Genomic DNA, 17531 nt, shown 5'->3' with positions numbered 1-17531 from the left:
CAAGTCGCAGTAGGCCACAGAGACTGTCATCCTCCTTCTGCAGCATGTTTTCTGGCTCCATGGAATCCCCGCTGATGTGGTCTCTGACCGAGGGCCCCCAGTTCGTGTCCTTCTTCTGCAGGGAGATCTGCACACTGCTCAGGGCCACGGCCAGCCTGACCTCTGGGTTTCACCCCAATCCAACAGCCAGACAGAACACACACCTATGTTGTGATGATGCTGTTTATTCAGCATCTTGATACGCCACACTTGACAGGAGGATGGATTGTCTTGGAAAAAAGAGAAGTGCTCACCAACATGAACGTGTTACTATTAAATATTTTGTTCGGTATATACACACACACATACATATATATATATATATATATATATATATATACATATATATGTGTATATATATATATATATATGTATGTGCGTGTATGAATACACGTATGTATATATATTCATATATGCATACATATATACATTATATACATATATATATTATTATATATATATGCACACAATGGTAAAAAAAATATTAATTTAAATAATTTATTTTTCACACAAGAACAAAAATGATCTGCAAAAGAATCTCAATGATGAATTGATCAAGGTTGATACATGGTTAAAATGCAATAAATTATCTCTAAATATAAACAAGACAAACTTTATAATTTTTCAATCAAACAGAAATCGGAGCAACCTTGAACTTACTGATATTAAAATAAATGACACTCCTATTGAGAGAGTGAAGTCCACTAGATTCCTGGGAGCTCATATGGATGAGTTCTTGCTTGTACTATGTTTTGTGTTTTAATAAGCTCAACGAAAGACTTGTGACCTGATTCCAATTTCCTTTCCTCCGCATTCATATCAGACTAGGAAGAAGCATTTTATTAGGGGAAAAAAAAACGGAAACTCAAATGTACCAGCCTCAGTATTGTTCGTAAAGGTCCACAGGTATGGAACAATTTTGATAAAGACTTGCAAATGTCCCCATCTATACTTGTTTTTATTGTTTTTTTTTTATGTTTTATTGTATTGGATATTGCATTTTGTGCCTGGGCCCCTCTTAAAAAGCTTTTTAAGCTTCCTAGGGTGTCCCATTTCACAGAAGGAAAGAAAGAAAGAAAAAGAAAGAAAGAAAGAAAGAAAGAAAGAAAGAAAAAGAATTTAAATGGATGTAAATTGACGGGACGAACTTGCGCTGACTAGTTCCATTGCAGCCTCTTATCGGTCTCATGTACTTATTTCAGAATATGGTGTCAGTTTCAGCAAATATGACACAAGTTGTTTTCAGAGAAGTTAATAACTGTAGCTTTAAGCAGCCCTGTGATCCATTTTAGATGTGCTTTTGTCATTTAACTTTCTTATAGCATCAGACATTTCATTAAACCTCACTGCCACTACAGTCTTCAACTGTAAACTGCCTGGTACAAGTCCACGTCTTTCAAACTTCAAATCCCCAGTTTGAAGCACAGACCTGATTATCTCCAAGCCCTCACTGGTGACCTCAGAGCCTGCTTGTACTCAGTTAATTCAATAAGCAGAGAAAAAAAACGAACAAGTATAAAAACAGTTTATTTTCTGGTTGAGCAGGTTAAGCAGTATTTTTTGTCCCAACAGCTCTGACAGTTGGTTCTTAATCCTCAAGCATTATATGACAGGATATTTCAGTCAGTGTGTTTCTGTATTACACAATCACAGTATCAACCCTAGAACACATCCTGTGAGGTGAAAATCACTGTGTGGCGAATTACCTGCAAATGACCTACAGTTTGTCCTCATACAAATACCGTTTATGTTCTGCTGTTCTGTGTACATCTCATGTTGGTGAAATCAAATATCTCCTGCATGTTTCACATCAAAAGCATTTTTTCGTAACATTTTTAACCGTAAAAAAATAACCCCAACCTTAATATAACCCTGACAGACAAAATGGAGAACAAGATCTTAAAATAGCCATCACAACATTGTATCACAGCAGTTTGATTGCAGTTGGCAGCTGAGTTGTTTTCCCTCAACTATTAGCTTTTGTCTTAAAGGTGCTACAAAAATAATAATCATATTTGTATTATTACTGGAATAATTATTTGTAGTAATAATTGTAGTAGTTATCGCAGCAGTAGAATTACTACTTTCTGCATAAACATAATTTTACTCCATATTTCAAGAGAGCAGTAGAAGTGAGATGTTTTAGAACAGACTCTTGCAGCTGGGAGATTGAAACCTCTAGCAGCTTCACCACTTATTCCAGGGTTAAGAAATCACAGCAAATTTCACAGTATAAAATAAATGTTTTGTTAATTCCTTGTCCCACTAGACTTTCTTTTCACAGCAGACATTTTGACTTGTCACAGTAGGAGAAGCACAGGTGTTAATAGCAGCACTGCAATGGCTCTGTTCTACTCTGGTGTCCCAGTGAGAGTGACAGTGAGCCAGCATGCAGGATACGAGGCTCCTGAAATCAAAGCAGCAAAATGAAAATAAGCTGTCGTTAATTTGATTATTTACACCTCAGCTTTTCAGTCAAAAATGTCTTCTGAGAAAAGGGCCTATCATAAAAACAAGCAGCACTCAGCAGAGTTCAAGTGATAAAAATAATAAAATAAAGGCCATCAGTTGAGGGTAAATAGCAAAAAGAAACAAGAGAAACAGCTGTCTAAGGGCACTTGATTCTTTTTAACTCATTGCCTTCTTTTGTAAACCTCAGACAGTCAAGAGATTCAACCTATTAGTCCTGTTCAACCTTGGCTTTACCTTTCTGGATTTTGGAATCATTGATTTTTGTCAAGAGTTGTGCATACTTCACACACGCAGGGCAAACTGCTCCCTAGAAGTCCTACAGTCAAAGTGTAGCAACCATAAACCAAACATTTTAAAAACCTATCGTTACAGAGCCTAATGAAATCCAATGTTCCCATTACATATAGTCAAAAACTTTACAGTACATTTTGTGCCTAAACTTGCCTTGAGAGTGTATTTGAGAGCAGCACTCCACTTAATCGAAATCATCATAACAAAAACTGCTAACAAACATGGTCCTCATAAACCGTTTTGGAACCACTGACACTGGTAATGTAGGCAAACAACACCCAGCTACACCAGAGATAACACAAAGACATGTGTCTACTGCATCGCCTCTAACAGCAGGAGGAGTCCTGGAGGAACGGAGGCTTCATCTTGAGCTTACACTGCTAGTATGTCTGTCCGCCCAGTGTTGAGTAAGTTACACTTTGGTTGCTAGAGCTCACTTTCAAGCTGTAGCAACCAAAGTGTGTGACTGAAAAGTGCCACATTGATATCATTGTTTCATTGTTATCCGTTTGTGTGTTTGGTGTTGAAAGCCCAGCAGGTAGGAATGTAACTTCTTAGACGAGGAGAGGATTGTCCAGCACGGCCACTCCTGCTGCTACGCCTCCGTCTGAGTGTTCTGAACTCTTGGTCCTCAGCAGATGACCCACGCACTCGTTCATCACCATGTCTGTACCTTGCCTGTGAGGACATAAAGAGAGGTGATAGATGAGACTAGTAAATGCTGAAATATGTCATGTTAACTTGACAGGATTACAAGTGTACACTCTCCTGACCGATGGTAATAGGTCTTAATTATAAACTTAACTTGTACTTATAAAAGTGTTTGAGGCAGGGCTCTGTTCATTCCTATGAAAGTTGCTCAGTGGAGCATTAAGCCAAAAAACTTTGACCTATACCCACAAACAAATTCGACCCACGCACGTGTTCCACATCGTTGGGCCCACAGAGCAAACGCACTTCAGACTTTTGCAAGCCAAGTGGCTAACTTTCAGTTAGCCCTCCGATAACTTGAAAGGGATAAAATGATTTAATCATGCAGCGCTTCTGTACTCTAGCAATGTTACTGGACCTAATGAATCAAATCCTAATGGTGAAACAAGTCATTTTATGGTGGTTGTGACAGGCATTTTTATTCCCCCTGACTTACATATGTCTATTTACCAAATTAAGTCTATTGGAAAATGTCTTTTTGGGCCCCATGGCATCAAGTTACAGACCCTTAAGTTGTAATTTCATGTTTGACCACTACATAAATTACCTTTAAAGCCCGCTGCACTTCCTGCTGGCCTGTTGGCATGTGTATTGGTGGGGTTCCAAGAACATACAGGGTCAAAATTTGGTGCAATCTGAACATGCAACTAATTCAAAATGAATAAACACTGAATAAAACAGCGAACAGTGCCCTCTACAGCAGTGGTGGCGGGGCTTCCCAACACAAGCAGTGCTAGGGGACACAACCAGGGCACTACAAGTTATTGCTCAGGACCCAAGGAAGCGTAGTGTCGAGTGTGAAGCTGTTTGTGTGAGCGGTTCTGGAGAAAGCTGCTAGCAGCCATACCACAGGCCAAGCAATTGGCCTGTTTCGAACAGCATCTGTTGAATGGGCACTGTACTAGCTACTTAAACTGGCAATATCAGATTTTTTTTGGCCACTTGAGGGCTTTTTAAGTTTATATGGTGAACTTGTTAGCAAGTTGCTAAGTGTGATATTCACTCATTCTCTTTAAGCTCAGTTTTTTTTGTGTCTACCATCTCCTGAGGGAAATATCTGACTCTCTAGCAGCTAAATGCTCCACCATGTTCATCAGCTAGTGACTGACTGTGTCTGTCTGCTGTCTGGTGCTGAGCAGGTAGTGTACAGTGGGCCAGATCCACAAAGAATGGATTGCTCCTGCTAATAGCGCCATTATTTGCGCAGAACTAGCTCACGCAATCTGCCCTGTTTTAGCGCCTTATCCTCAAAAGAATTTGCTCTAATCATATGCCGGCGCTAACACGCCCACAAAGTTTGGCAGCTGAGCGCAATTTGCGGCACATGGCCCTGCTGATGGATGACTGTGAGAGCCCTGAGACGCCTGCAATGGGGTTCTGGAAAGAGCCAGATGCAAGAACCTGTAGTGTAGACACTAGAGATGCGCGGATGGCAGTTATAACCGCCAGGTCGATCGGGTGATAAAAATGAACAATCTGATTAATGGCAGATGGGTTATGAGCGGGTGAAAATAATAGCCTAATAGTAACTTTTATTTAAATCGCACCCTTTAAAAACAAAGTTTACAAATTGCTTTGACAAACATTAATGAGGGGGAAATGTATTGCATGCTCTAAAATGTGAAATGAGCCTACTTGTGTCGTGTGCAATACAATAGGCCCTCTATATCATCATGCTTATATCCCGCTGATAAATAATGTATGATTGGCTGGGCAAGCATGCTCTTTAAATGTGTCATGTTGAAGGGTTTATTTAACACAGTGATCCCCGCAGCAGCAGAAATGAGTGTCTCCTCATTAAGAGTGCCAATGTGCGCCTTTACGCACGGAGTAACGGCGCCATTTTATTGATTATTTTGTCAGTCAGCTGACGGGATCGGTCAGGATCTAATCTTTCCTGATAATATAAACATGCGGGTGCGGGTGGATGCGGATCTGTAATTACAGAAAATTAATTTGCTCGTATGGGTGGTGGATGGATGATTGATGGATAGATGCGGATTCGGGTGCCGTCAGAGCCCATCTGCGCATCACTAGTAGACACTAATTTGACAATGCCAGGTAAAGCATGGGATCTCTGGGTGGCAGGCTCAATGTCATCCTTGATGTCATCTAGTAGCGCAAGGATCATGCGGCCTGGCAACCGGTATCTGCAAATGATTTCATTGTCACTTAAATCAAAAAGTGATACTCTCTTCCGATAAATCCTTTCTGGTGCACGCCTGCCATTACGGTGCCTTCGCCTGGCTACAATCACTGCTGCCATGATTACCGGAGTCCTGGCATGACAGCCCTTATATAGGCTATGCTCCACAGTTACCACCAACTGAGTGAAATTTGCAATCATTTTGCGTGAGAGAGAGTGAGAGAGGGAGAAAGAGAAATTGCGCGGATTTAATACACGGGTCTCACTGGCGTTAAATAGCACCGCTTTACTGCCTGTGGCAATTAGCGCTGGTCTTTGTGGATTAGGTGGTATTTGCAATGAGGCTTATTTGCATAAGAAGGGGGCAATTTGTGCAGAATTTATGAATATTCCCTAATTTACATGCATGCAAATTGGACCGGCGCAGCTAGGAGTGGAAGTGCAGTTTGTGTTCAGTTTGCGTGCATTTCACCCTTTGCGTGTGCTTTGTGAATTGCACGCTATTTTTTTCTCTCATTTGCACAGGTTTAGCGGTCGCAAAAGCAGTGCAATCCTTTTGAGGATCTGGCCCAGTGGGTTTATCAAAGCTTGTTTGCTGAAAACTGCTGCCTGCTGCTGCTGCTGCTGCTGCTGCTGGAAACATCATGTTGAGAGCGGGAAGAATGAATCAAAACAGTAAAGATGTGAGCCAGACAGCTATACAGTGTACTGAAAGACACTTACACTGGGCTGAGGAGCTAATGCTGTAGAGAAGATGAATAATAACCGAGATTCCTCTGTTTACTTATTGGTGGTGATAAATGTAATGATCCTACATGTATCCTTTCATAAACGGTGAATTATACAGCTGCTCTTTCTGCTCGCAGATAATGAGCAGCAGTGAAAGCTAAATGAATTAATTCATCCTGACGGTACGCACGTTTTTATTTAAATATCTTTTTTTTCCCTCAAGACAAAATGCATTATTTACCAGTGAAACACTGATTACATACCTGACATATACTCCAAACACCCCCAATTCACTGAGACAGTTACTGATTTGAAGAGGACCTTCTCGTCGCAGCAGGCAGTTCTGTACCGGGGCGGGCTGGATTTTATCCATTAGAATATAGGCCATCCTCTCTGTGTTCTCCTTCACTCCCTGCAGGACCTGACAGATCTCTGATCCATAGATGTTGTTACCTAGAAAAATGATGACAGATTTCAAACAAACAGTTCATGTACTGCAAAAACAGCCGTGTCATGTTATTAGTCAGCATTCACAACCCTTAAAGTTGGCAAATACTGAATATTACCTTCATCATTTGTAGTTTTCAAACAAAACTGACAACAGTGTTCGCAGTAGTTACAGAAGTATATGTCACTGCTGGAAAGATGGTCTTCTGTTTAACTGGGTTAACTTTTTTTGAACTCTGTGCAGTAACTAGTGGTCTTCGCAAATACTTTAGGAATTGGTGCTACATGAGCAGACAAAACAGTGAAAAAGGACTGTGGTATTGCTTTTGCTCAAGAGGTAAGAAAACCTACAACTACCAGAATGCTGCGGCCGTGTTGACTGCTCTCTCCGGTTTTACGCCAGGCTCGGCTCCTTTCAAAGACTCCTTGCGAGTTGGACCTAATTGTATTGCAGAGTTTTGCACAGCGGCGACCGGATCTTTGCTCTCAAACCACAAAAAAATGTGATGGCAGAACAGTCTCCTTCAGTACATCATTCTATGCTTTCTTTTGATTTTCACATTGGCTAGTCATCCTGTTTAATTTGTCTTCTGATTAAATCGGAACCACTGAAACAAGATGTAGGAAGCCTCTGCAAGTAATTGGTTGCTGGCAGACACTCTATGCTGCAATAAAATGGTTAATCAGCAGTGCCGTGCACTGTAGAGCCGATGCGCTGCTGGTTCTGCTGGCCTGCATAGAATATAATGTCTATAGCCTTACTGTTGTGTATACAGCCTTTATAGGCTGAGCTGAGTAGTGATGCGCGGGTCGACCCGTAACCTGCGGGACCCGCAAATGGACCTGCGGGTCGGGCAGCAGTGATCGTCTGTTAAATCGGTCTGTAAATGATATTTTGACATTATTGGTTATTACTGTCATGGCATCTGAAGGTACATTTTCAAAACACACTTGTGTCACGCACTCCAGAAGAAACTTGTTGAAACTTTAAAGAATAATTTATTGTACAAAATGGGGGAAACAAACGTTGACAAAAGCGGTTCCATAATTCATATTAAATTCAAAAGATAACGAAAAAACAGCTATAAGTTAGAGGGAATAGTGATAAAGTGGTAAAACTTGGCATTGATCCACAGCCTCGGACAGATGCGCTCAAGTGTGCCGTGCACACAAGCTCAGTTGGTGGGCGATATTATATTTTCACATTTTTAACAATGCAATTTAAAAGTTTTGATTTTTATTGATAACCTACATTTACCAACAATGAAAAGACTACATTTAGCACCAAAAAAACATGTTCAAAAAAAGTTAAAAAAAAAAAAAATCCAAAAAAACAAATATCGAATACCAAATTTTCATTACGAATACCTACCCATAGAAACGAATATTCGAATATCCGAATATTTGGGTACAGCCCTACTGTTATGATCCAAAGTTGGTTGTAAATATGCATGCCATTAAGTGTGGCATACATTACCATGACGTTATTGACATTCTAAACTCTCTAGGTCTAAGAAATGGTGACTAATGTGTTAGTGGTTTTAGAATTTTCTGCATGGGGAAATTAATTTCTTAAAATATTTCTTGTATTGTACCTCCTCCCTCTCGCTGAGGCTTCAGAACAAACCGGTCTGGTGCTGCCAAAGCCATTGCTACCGTTTTGTCACCCTCTGGTCCCTACAGACAGAGACAACAAATAAATAAAATGGGAACATAAAGCATGCCAAAACATTTTGTATATTAAAACATTTTTTCTTGTTGATACTGTGATGTAGTCATGTGCGGCTGATATACAGCTCCTCAACAAAAACACTGGAACAACTGTGCAGTCTGTTATTTTCTCACCATGTCTAGAGTATAGAGGCCAGCGAACGTTGCTCTGATCTGCTCCACTACTTGGGGCTGGCCGGGGAAGAACCTCTCCAGAACGCCAGGTCTGGCGAGCACCTGCTGGACTTTCTTAGTTCCAGCCAGGTGGGTGCTGATATCTGGACATTTCACAGCCAGAGAGCACTCCATCAGAAGACGAGCATCCCAAGTCTACAATTGAAAAAAAAAACAACAACAATGTTTTTCTCTTCTTTTGATACATCAGTACATTTTAACTGCCCAATAATTCAATACAACTGGATTCAGATCTGCCTCAATACACTAAAATGCCGTATGATTCAATATCATGTATTTAATTTCCATTTATAACTAAATTTGTTCAGTGAATATAACATCATCCTTTCCGGTGTAGAAAAATTGGTTTGCTATGCCAAACACCAGACCGGACCAGTGTACCGAATTTGACTACAAGGTGTCGCACTTGACTCAGCAGAAGCTCCCGAGTGGAACATGAGACTAACGCTGCTTTTAATTGGCAGTTCACCTTCTCCCCAATCACCTGCCCTCAGGCCTTGGTGTTACATAACATACATGGCAAAGAGGCCATTTTTAAAGCAGAGGGAAAGCAGGTGACGGAGGAGCTGGGGACTGAAATGGAACACACCTGCCCTTGTACATTTTCAGCCCACACTATCATTATCGACCACCAGTTGCAGGCTTAGCCCTATACTGCTTTTTATAAACATTCAGAAACACCTGGACTTGATCATTTCAATGACACGAAGGACCCACTTGTGAATAATTGCAAAACATCAGCAGGAACTTGGTACTGACTGTATTAACTATTATTGCAAAAGGTTTATGATATCTTGTAAAACAGCTATTTTTCCATGCATTTACAGATAATGCTGGGGATACAGAACTGTGACTATAGTCTACTTGATGGTGGTAATGCACCTCTAAGCTGGTTTGTCAGCGCCCAGTAAACACTAAATGGGAAAAAGAAGCAGAGAGTGAAGTGGCACCAATATCGGCAGAGACATTTTATTTCACATCTTGCCTCTTTTTTACTTTAATAATCCCTAACAATACAAATATGAACTTTCTACCAAACAAACACAAGGTGTGTCGCTTTTGAATGCCCATTTCTATTTCTTTTTTATTATTATAAATGTATACACACACATGTACATAACCACCCTTAGAAACAACACATTGTTTGCAAATTGATAACAATAATATTGTTACATCTGTTTTGTTTTTGTTTGTTTTGGTTAATTGTTTTGTTCTGTTTTATTTTCCTGTGTATTATATATTGCTACCTGCTTTGTGTTCATGTACTGCCCCTGCATCCAAAATAAATATATAACTTTTAAAACCTATATCGCCTAATGAGAGAATTGATTACTCTGCCATGTTGGACATACAATGGCAGAATAATCAATATGTGTCAGCACAGAAGAAGAAGAAGAACAAAGTTTTGTCTGTCTCCTTGTAACACCTCCAAGAAGTCATATTTTACACTTCAATGTCCACTTCCAACAAAATTCTCAAGATGGTAGTGTTTGCATAAAAAGATTATCCATCCTGACTGCACTTCACGTAGTCAGTAACTAAAAACACTCAGATTAGGAATAGAAATTTAAGTGAAGACCTGTTCGGAAGTGTAGTTCTGAGGCATGTAGCCATTCCTGAAGTACACAACAGCCACCTCTTTGCCATCACTGAAAAGAGAATGATATAAATGCACAGTAAGTCACCTGATCATGACTGTATCATATAGCTATGTGTAACATGTAGCTTTAATGTATGAGTAATACATTGTATGCCATTTATTAATTTGACAGACTGACAGAAACAAACTTACACAAACAGCCTCTTGTCGTGATCAAGGGATCCTGTTTTACAAACATCGTCGAACCGCTTTCTCATTGTAGGAATGTTTCTGAAACACAGTGACAACAGTGTGCTGCTTACAGAGAGCACCATTTCTCACACCATTAGAATACAAGCCAACTACCTGAATGTGCATACATCAAACTGGATGATGGATTCATTTTTCACATGATTAAAAATGTCTAATTTATTCAGACATCACCATCCTATCTACATGGGTTGCTGTGGTGACGAAGTAGGTGTTAGTAACTACGTAACTACACAAGTGATGGTCACTCTGGTTATTACGTCGTCATTGTGTTGCGTTGCAAGTGACAACACTGACCAATCCGATTTAAGCGGCCAGAGCATCAGGACTAAAATGCATCTGTAGAAATTTGATTGGAATCGCATTTCAAACCCTCTCCAAATGTGGTTTGAATCTGATTTGATTGATCTGATTTTAAAATCAATCTAGAAACAATCTGGATGACAGAGAACAGATTTGGGTTGGCAGTTTAAACAAGGTATAAATGTGAATCCACATATTCTACTTTGTCATGTTTGTTCCTTTAAAACTGCATCACTTCCACACAAAAAAAAGTCAGCTAAAGCTATTGTGGAGTGACTTGCTGCTTCAAAACCAGCTCCTCTGTACTCATACATACCTCTTCCACAGTTCATTCTCAATGTATCGTTGATCAAAGATGTTCCTTTGGCTCTCTTCCACCAAGAACATGACGAATGCTCTGTAATGACAACAACAGCTCCTGTTAAACACTCTCACTGCTCCTTTTAAGACATTATTCTGGACATTTGGTCACTCTGAATAATCCATGGATCTCACTGGTGACTGTTTTGATTAAGTAATTTCTACCAATAGTCAACACTGCTGACGATTACATACCGTATAAGCCTATGCTTCCAGCTACACAATGTCAAGCACATCATTCCAGTGGTAAAGTTATACCAACATCAGCAGAGATTTTATAATACTGGACAGACTTGCTCATCTATTAGTTTATGGTATTGGTATGATGCAGCTGGAATTTATATATAAGAGTCTACATGTTCCACCAGAAGATCCAAATGTGGTTTTATTCGAGACTCTCTGTAAGATGAATTCATTTATCCGGCACAAGTAGATGGAACAGTTAGTGAGTTAAGTCAGGACATTCATTAAGCAATGACATGTAGTGTCAAAGGCTCAGGGTGACTTCACTGCTACCTCTCTGATCCATAGAGCTCCCAGGCTTTGGCAATTGCCCTGGCCAGACCAGCTGCAGGGTTGTTGTCTAGGATCCGCTGGCTCTCCTCCAGTTGCCCAGCCACCCTAAGGATGTGTCTGTCGAACAAGATGAAGAACACTTACTGCAAATGTTAATCCCAGAAAATCATATAAATCACTTTCTGACTCCACTCTCTGCCAGTTATTCCTTCATCTTACAGGGGAACATCGCCTAAATTAAGAATTCTGATATGGTATTTCTATGGCCTAAGAAAGGTCAGTCCATATTTTTGAACATGAGCTACTCTATCTCTCAAAATCAGGGAAGACTTTGTGAACCTAGATGATTTTGTTGTCTTTTTCAAACGCAGATGAGCTTTATTTCAATGTTGAGTTTTCAGTCCTGAAACAGAAAATGTATCCATATACTCAGAATATTCTCCTGGCTGCTCTCAGTGTGATTTTTATCACATTTCAGAATCCCTCACTTAAAAATAAAAGCACAGTCTATGGGTTATTTGCTAATAATTGACTTACCTGTGTACATCAGGCGTGCGTGATGAGAGACCTCCGAAACTGGCAGCAAAGGTGTTGATTTCTATCTGCTTCAGAGACGACGACCCGTCCTCTCCCTGGTCTAGCATGTAGTCAGACCGATTGAGACCCAAAACAATTGACTGGAGAGAAGGCAAAGAATTCCCAGTTAGACTACTTTAATCACTAAAAGGTAATAATAAAAGGCACTCAGCTGAACATTCAGCGCAGACTGCTGTGAGCAGGCTCCACATTTGAGCCATTTGGCCCATCATATTATTTAGAGCTTAACAATAAGTCAATTAATCGAGAGAAAGGAAGTAACTGGAAACAATTTGAATAAGTGATTAAGAACTTATTACTTTTCAAGCATAAGTACCAAACATTCCCAAGCTGAAGCCTCACAGTTGTAAGAATGATATTTGTTAGACCAGGCAATTAATCAATGAAAAGAGAAATACATCAGCAGATTAATCAATTGTGAAAATTATTGTTAGTGATATTGTGTTAATTCAATGATGAGCCCAGTGTGGTCACACCAACTGAAAGGTCACCATGGCTGAAATCTGAGGAAGAAGTGGCAACAGAAAGGAAGAGACACACTAAAAACTCACAGCTGCATACACAGTTAAATCAGGGAGATTTCCAACTACTAATAAACTGGTTTATAACTTCATTTGGATGAAAAAAATCATCTGACAAGGCCTCCTTTCATGTATTGAAAGTCCAAGGTTAGGTAGTTTGTGCATATTGTGTCTCCATTAATCCATTTATTGATGCATATTACATTATCGTACTTGAAGGCTATAATGTGTAAAAATTGTAAAATCACAGAAAGCGAGACCTTCATTGCTTAACTGGCTTTCAAAACTTAAAATAAAAAACACTTTGCAAAACAGAGATCACTGTTCATCCTGAATTATCTTACTATATAATGACGAAAACTCTGTCTGTGGGTGTGTGTCTGTTCCACGTTTTTCTCCTCACTGACTTGGTCAATCCATGTGAAATTTGGCACAGTGGTAGAGGGTCATGGGAGGATGCGAATGAAGCAATATTACATCAATTGGCCAAAGGGGGGCGCTATAGCAACTGATTGAAATTGCAAACTTTGAATGGGCATATCTCATGCCCGGTATGTCGTAGAGACATGAAACTGTGCACAGAGATGCCTCTCCTCATGAGGAACACATTTGCCTCAAGAACCCATAACTTCCAGTTATATAGATTTTCTGCCATTTTGAATTTTAAATCGAATTTTAAAATCGATCTCTTCCTAGGAAGTTTGACCGATCTGCATGAAACTCAGTGAACATAATCTAGGGCCCAATATCTAAAGTTCCCTCTTGGCAAAAGTTGGAAAACTTACTAAAACTGAGCTTCTATAAGGCAATGAATATTGCGGAGGGCGTGGCTCATCACATAAAGGTGTATAACATCTCAAGGGTTTCACCAATCACCACGCAGCTTTGTAGGCATATGACCACACATAATCTGAGGGGACCCCTCCATTATTGACCCCATCAAACAAAATGGGGGTGCTAGAGAGCTAATTTCTTATCTAGGCCTAACCGCCATATCGATTTTTACTTAACTTGGTAGATATGTAGAACAGGACGCCTCAAGGTGACTGGAGAAATTTAACTCTAATTGGCAACTGGGTGGCGCTATAACAACAGAAAAATGCCTAAAAATGGCTAAAATGCGACCGATCGCTGTGGCTCCCCCTGTGGCCGAATGTTTTGGGGGGGGGTTTCTAATTTTTGGTATGACTAAGTCATGGTATGGTATGCTGTACATAATCACGGAAACTGTCAGTGTGTCATTCTGTCAGTCAGTCATTCTGTCTGTCTCACGGTTTTCTACTCACTGACATGGTCAATCTATGTGAAACTGCACATAGGCATTGAGGATTGGCATAGGTAGAAGGTGACAAAGCTACCAATGGGTATGGACTAGTAATAAATACATAACAAATGTAATTTGTCTCCAAGCAACATCATATTTTGTTTGCTATGTAAGGCCTGTAATTTGAAAGATTGAGTTTCAAAATAACAGACATACCTGAGACCTTCCTTCTTTTAGGATTTGTTGGTGGATCCTGAACAACCTTGCAGTGAAATCATCCACTGCAATGGTGCTATAAACAAAAAAATGTCAACCTGTTATATCAGTTGTCACATATTCACCTGGAGAAGATAACTACGTATATCTAACTACGTCATTGTTATTGTTGGCTCATGAGCTACCTAGAGAGAGCCTCTTGCAGAAAGTCTGGATCCTGGCTGATCTTGTCCACCAGTGTGTTGTAGTGAGTTTGCACTGCCAGAGCCTGGTGGAACACAGCCTTGGGCACAGGTGTGGGGAAGAGTGTGAACGGAGCGTAGGTCACCAACTGAAAAAACAAGTTATAAAATGTAAGACAAGAATGCTGACATCCAAAATCTATTCATCACAAAACACAAGCACTGGACACGGCATGTGAGGAATGAAAACAAGCTAAAAATCCCTGAAATTGCAAACACAGGCTTAATCAAGATCTGTCCCAAAGCCTGTGCCCTAAAGCCGGACAAATTCCTAACATGACTTCACATTGAACACGCCTGTTTAAACAGCCCACTGGTATGGAATCATGTCCTCTCTTACTGGCCGTGGCTCACCGTGTCGCATCACATAAATACATTTTCACATCTATATGCTTTGGATTTTTTAAAGAAATTCAAAAACTGACAAAGCAAAGCATCCTCTTTTGTTAAATATACAATGACTTCAACAAGAACTGCACAACTACACTGTAGATACAGAGTGCTATAAATTCTCGCATTATCAACTAACTGCACAGTGTATGTAAAGCATTGTGTTGGATATTGATTCATTCAGCCATGCAGTTTGCATGAATGAAAATTGAAAATATAGAGACAGAGAGCTGGTCTGATAACTACTGTGGTTGTACACATGTTTTTCCCTGCACTGTCGGAGAAAAAAATAATACTGAGCGATCTGATATCAAAGGAATTGCTTCAGCAACTATAAATTGGCATATTTATTGTGTTTGCTAGTTTTTTGAATTGCTTTTATTCCCTTTTATTCATACACAAAGACAAACAAATGGATCAAGATGCACATTCTTAATCACTCTGTGTATTTAACCATGTCATCCTGCAGCCTTTATGTTAAGCTGACAGCAAATATGGTTAAGAAGCAGCAGGGTTTAAGAGTTTGTAGTGATTATTGCCAGCAGTTACAAAGTAACAGTGACAAGGTTAAGGAATTATGGTCTGGTAGAACTCTGCTTCTTCACAATAGTCTATTGTCTAATGGAATTAAGTGTTAACAAATGATATCTCACTTGGATGTAAATGATTTTCTAACCCTGACACAGGTCATCTGTTTGTCTTCTCTCTTCTGGTTTCTTTTTATTTGGCTCTTCCACTGTCTGACTGTTATCTGATTAATCATCAGAGGAGTTTAAAAGGGCCAGTATTGCGTCCAAGATGAGGGACAAACCAATTAAAAAATATGCATATGTATGCATGCCTCACTGAGCTTCTTATTTTTACACAAATTACATGAAACATAAATGCACATGCAACCTAGACCAAGCTCTTAACTAACTCAATTAACTAACAAGATGCATCTTCCCTCCGTGATCTGTCACAACTCCAATGTAGGTGATGTAGCAGCTTTGACCTTTCAAAGTAACCAGTTCTTTACTTTGCTTATAACAATCTACTGATATCTAAACTGTTTTTATGGCTGAATAGGTTTGATCACACGAGAGACAGCATCATAAGATGTACTGTATTATGCAGAGACAGTTTCTGTACTGGCAGATGCCAGTGCCAGGCAGTGCTTTTTGTAATATAATGTTACATATTATATTATGATAGTCTGTGCAGGTCAGCTAAGAAGTATCTCTGTTTTCACATCCTACCTCAGATGAGTTGGGGCTCTCCTGAATCCTCATTAAGGCTCCCTGCAGAAGTGCTGCATCTTTTGCCACGTCCGCCAAGTCTTTTATCAGCGCAGTGTTCATCATTATCTCGTCTGGTATGCCCTGGGCCATTTTGATTCACCTGTAGTATGAAAAATAGTTATAGTATGTGGCAGAACAGAACAAGGAATGAAGAAACAAGTTTTCCTTAAAGGAATACCTCACCCACGTTACCTTGAATTTGCAAAGGAAATTACAAACTCTCATGCAACTCATACAGTGAAATAAAAGTCAAACTTATCTATGCTATCTTTGAAGTTAGACTAACACTAAGGCTTCAATGCATGTGTTAGGGAAGTACTGAGCAAATGACTGGATAAATGATACTTCGATTACACTGCACAAGTTGCATGAGAGTTTGTGCGCATATGTTGTGTTATAGTTTCAATGTTATTATGTAATCTGTTAATCATCATGTTCACCTTTTACCATGAAGAAATGTGAGAGAAAGGTCAAAGTAGATTCCATTTCTGTACTGAGTTTTGTTTGTGAGGTTATCTTCCTGTTTAAGGTTACATAATCTGCCACTTACGTTTTTAACATGCCTGTCAAAAACTAACAGGACAATATTATAACTGGATTAATGCTACAACAACTATTAAAACGATAATAACAACAATAATAACCTATATATAACATTAATTTACTGTTATCGTTGTTGCTGTGTAGCAGCCTGTAGCACTTACTCAGCACGACTTTACAGAGACAGAAAAAGCTACAAATATGCATTCATTCAACACTGATAAACAATTAAGAGTTTCGACAGAATTATTGTTATGTAACTATAATAACACTAAACAGTGCATAGAGTTGCTTCTTGTGTAATAACTGCGTTACAGGTCCGTGTATTCTAGTACAACAACACCTTAACTTACCTACCGCTACCTGGGTTTACCAGGAGGCACACGTTACATACGTTGAACACCGTGGTCGTTACGAGTCAGCTACCTTCAAGCTAGCAATTGTTTCCAGCCGGTGTTTTGTGTCCTGCTCGACAGGTCTCACTACCTGAACGTGTCGGCCTCCGCTGACCGGATAATGTCACTTTCTGAGTTGTACAATCCTTGGCAACGCTACCAAAACGATTTCACTGATATATCACCATGACCTCCTCTTATGTATGAGAGTCCGGATCTGCTGAATGCGTATGTCATTTGCCACTGCTGATTGGTCAGTGGGGTGATGCTATTGGCTGTCCAGTACCACATGCTTTCTTCAGCCAATCAGTGCTCAAA

General features: G+C 39.8%; 1 protein-coding gene across 1 annotated transcript; it reads right to left on the bottom strand.

Moving 5' to 3' along the window:
• Window positions 1-1547: 1547 nt before the first annotated feature.
• Window positions 1548-17435, bottom strand: gss (glutathione synthetase). Its single transcript, XM_049580950.1, has 13 exons — window positions 17172-17435; window positions 16237-16378; window positions 14552-14697; window positions 14367-14442; window positions 12306-12445; window positions 11769-11885; window positions 11209-11289; window positions 10533-10610; window positions 10320-10389; window positions 8681-8875; window positions 8431-8512; window positions 6652-6841; window positions 1548-3480 (listed from the first exon to the last, which is right to left on the bottom strand). Exons 2-13 carry the CDS (start codon window positions 16366-16368, stop codon window positions 3357-3359), a joined length of 1431 nt encoding a protein of 476 aa, XP_049436907.1. The 5' UTR covers window positions 16369-16378; window positions 17172-17435; the 3' UTR covers window positions 1548-3356.
• Window positions 17436-17531: the final 96 nt, after the last annotated feature.

The sequence above is a fragment of the Epinephelus fuscoguttatus genome, linkage group LG7 (assembly GCF_011397635.1).
Source record: "Epinephelus fuscoguttatus linkage group LG7, E.fuscoguttatus.final_Chr_v1".
NCBI lineage: Eukaryota > Metazoa > Chordata > Actinopteri > Perciformes > Serranidae > Epinephelus > Epinephelus fuscoguttatus.
Note: the sequence above shows the minus strand (reverse complement) of the source record. Positions and strands in the feature narration are given on the sequence as shown.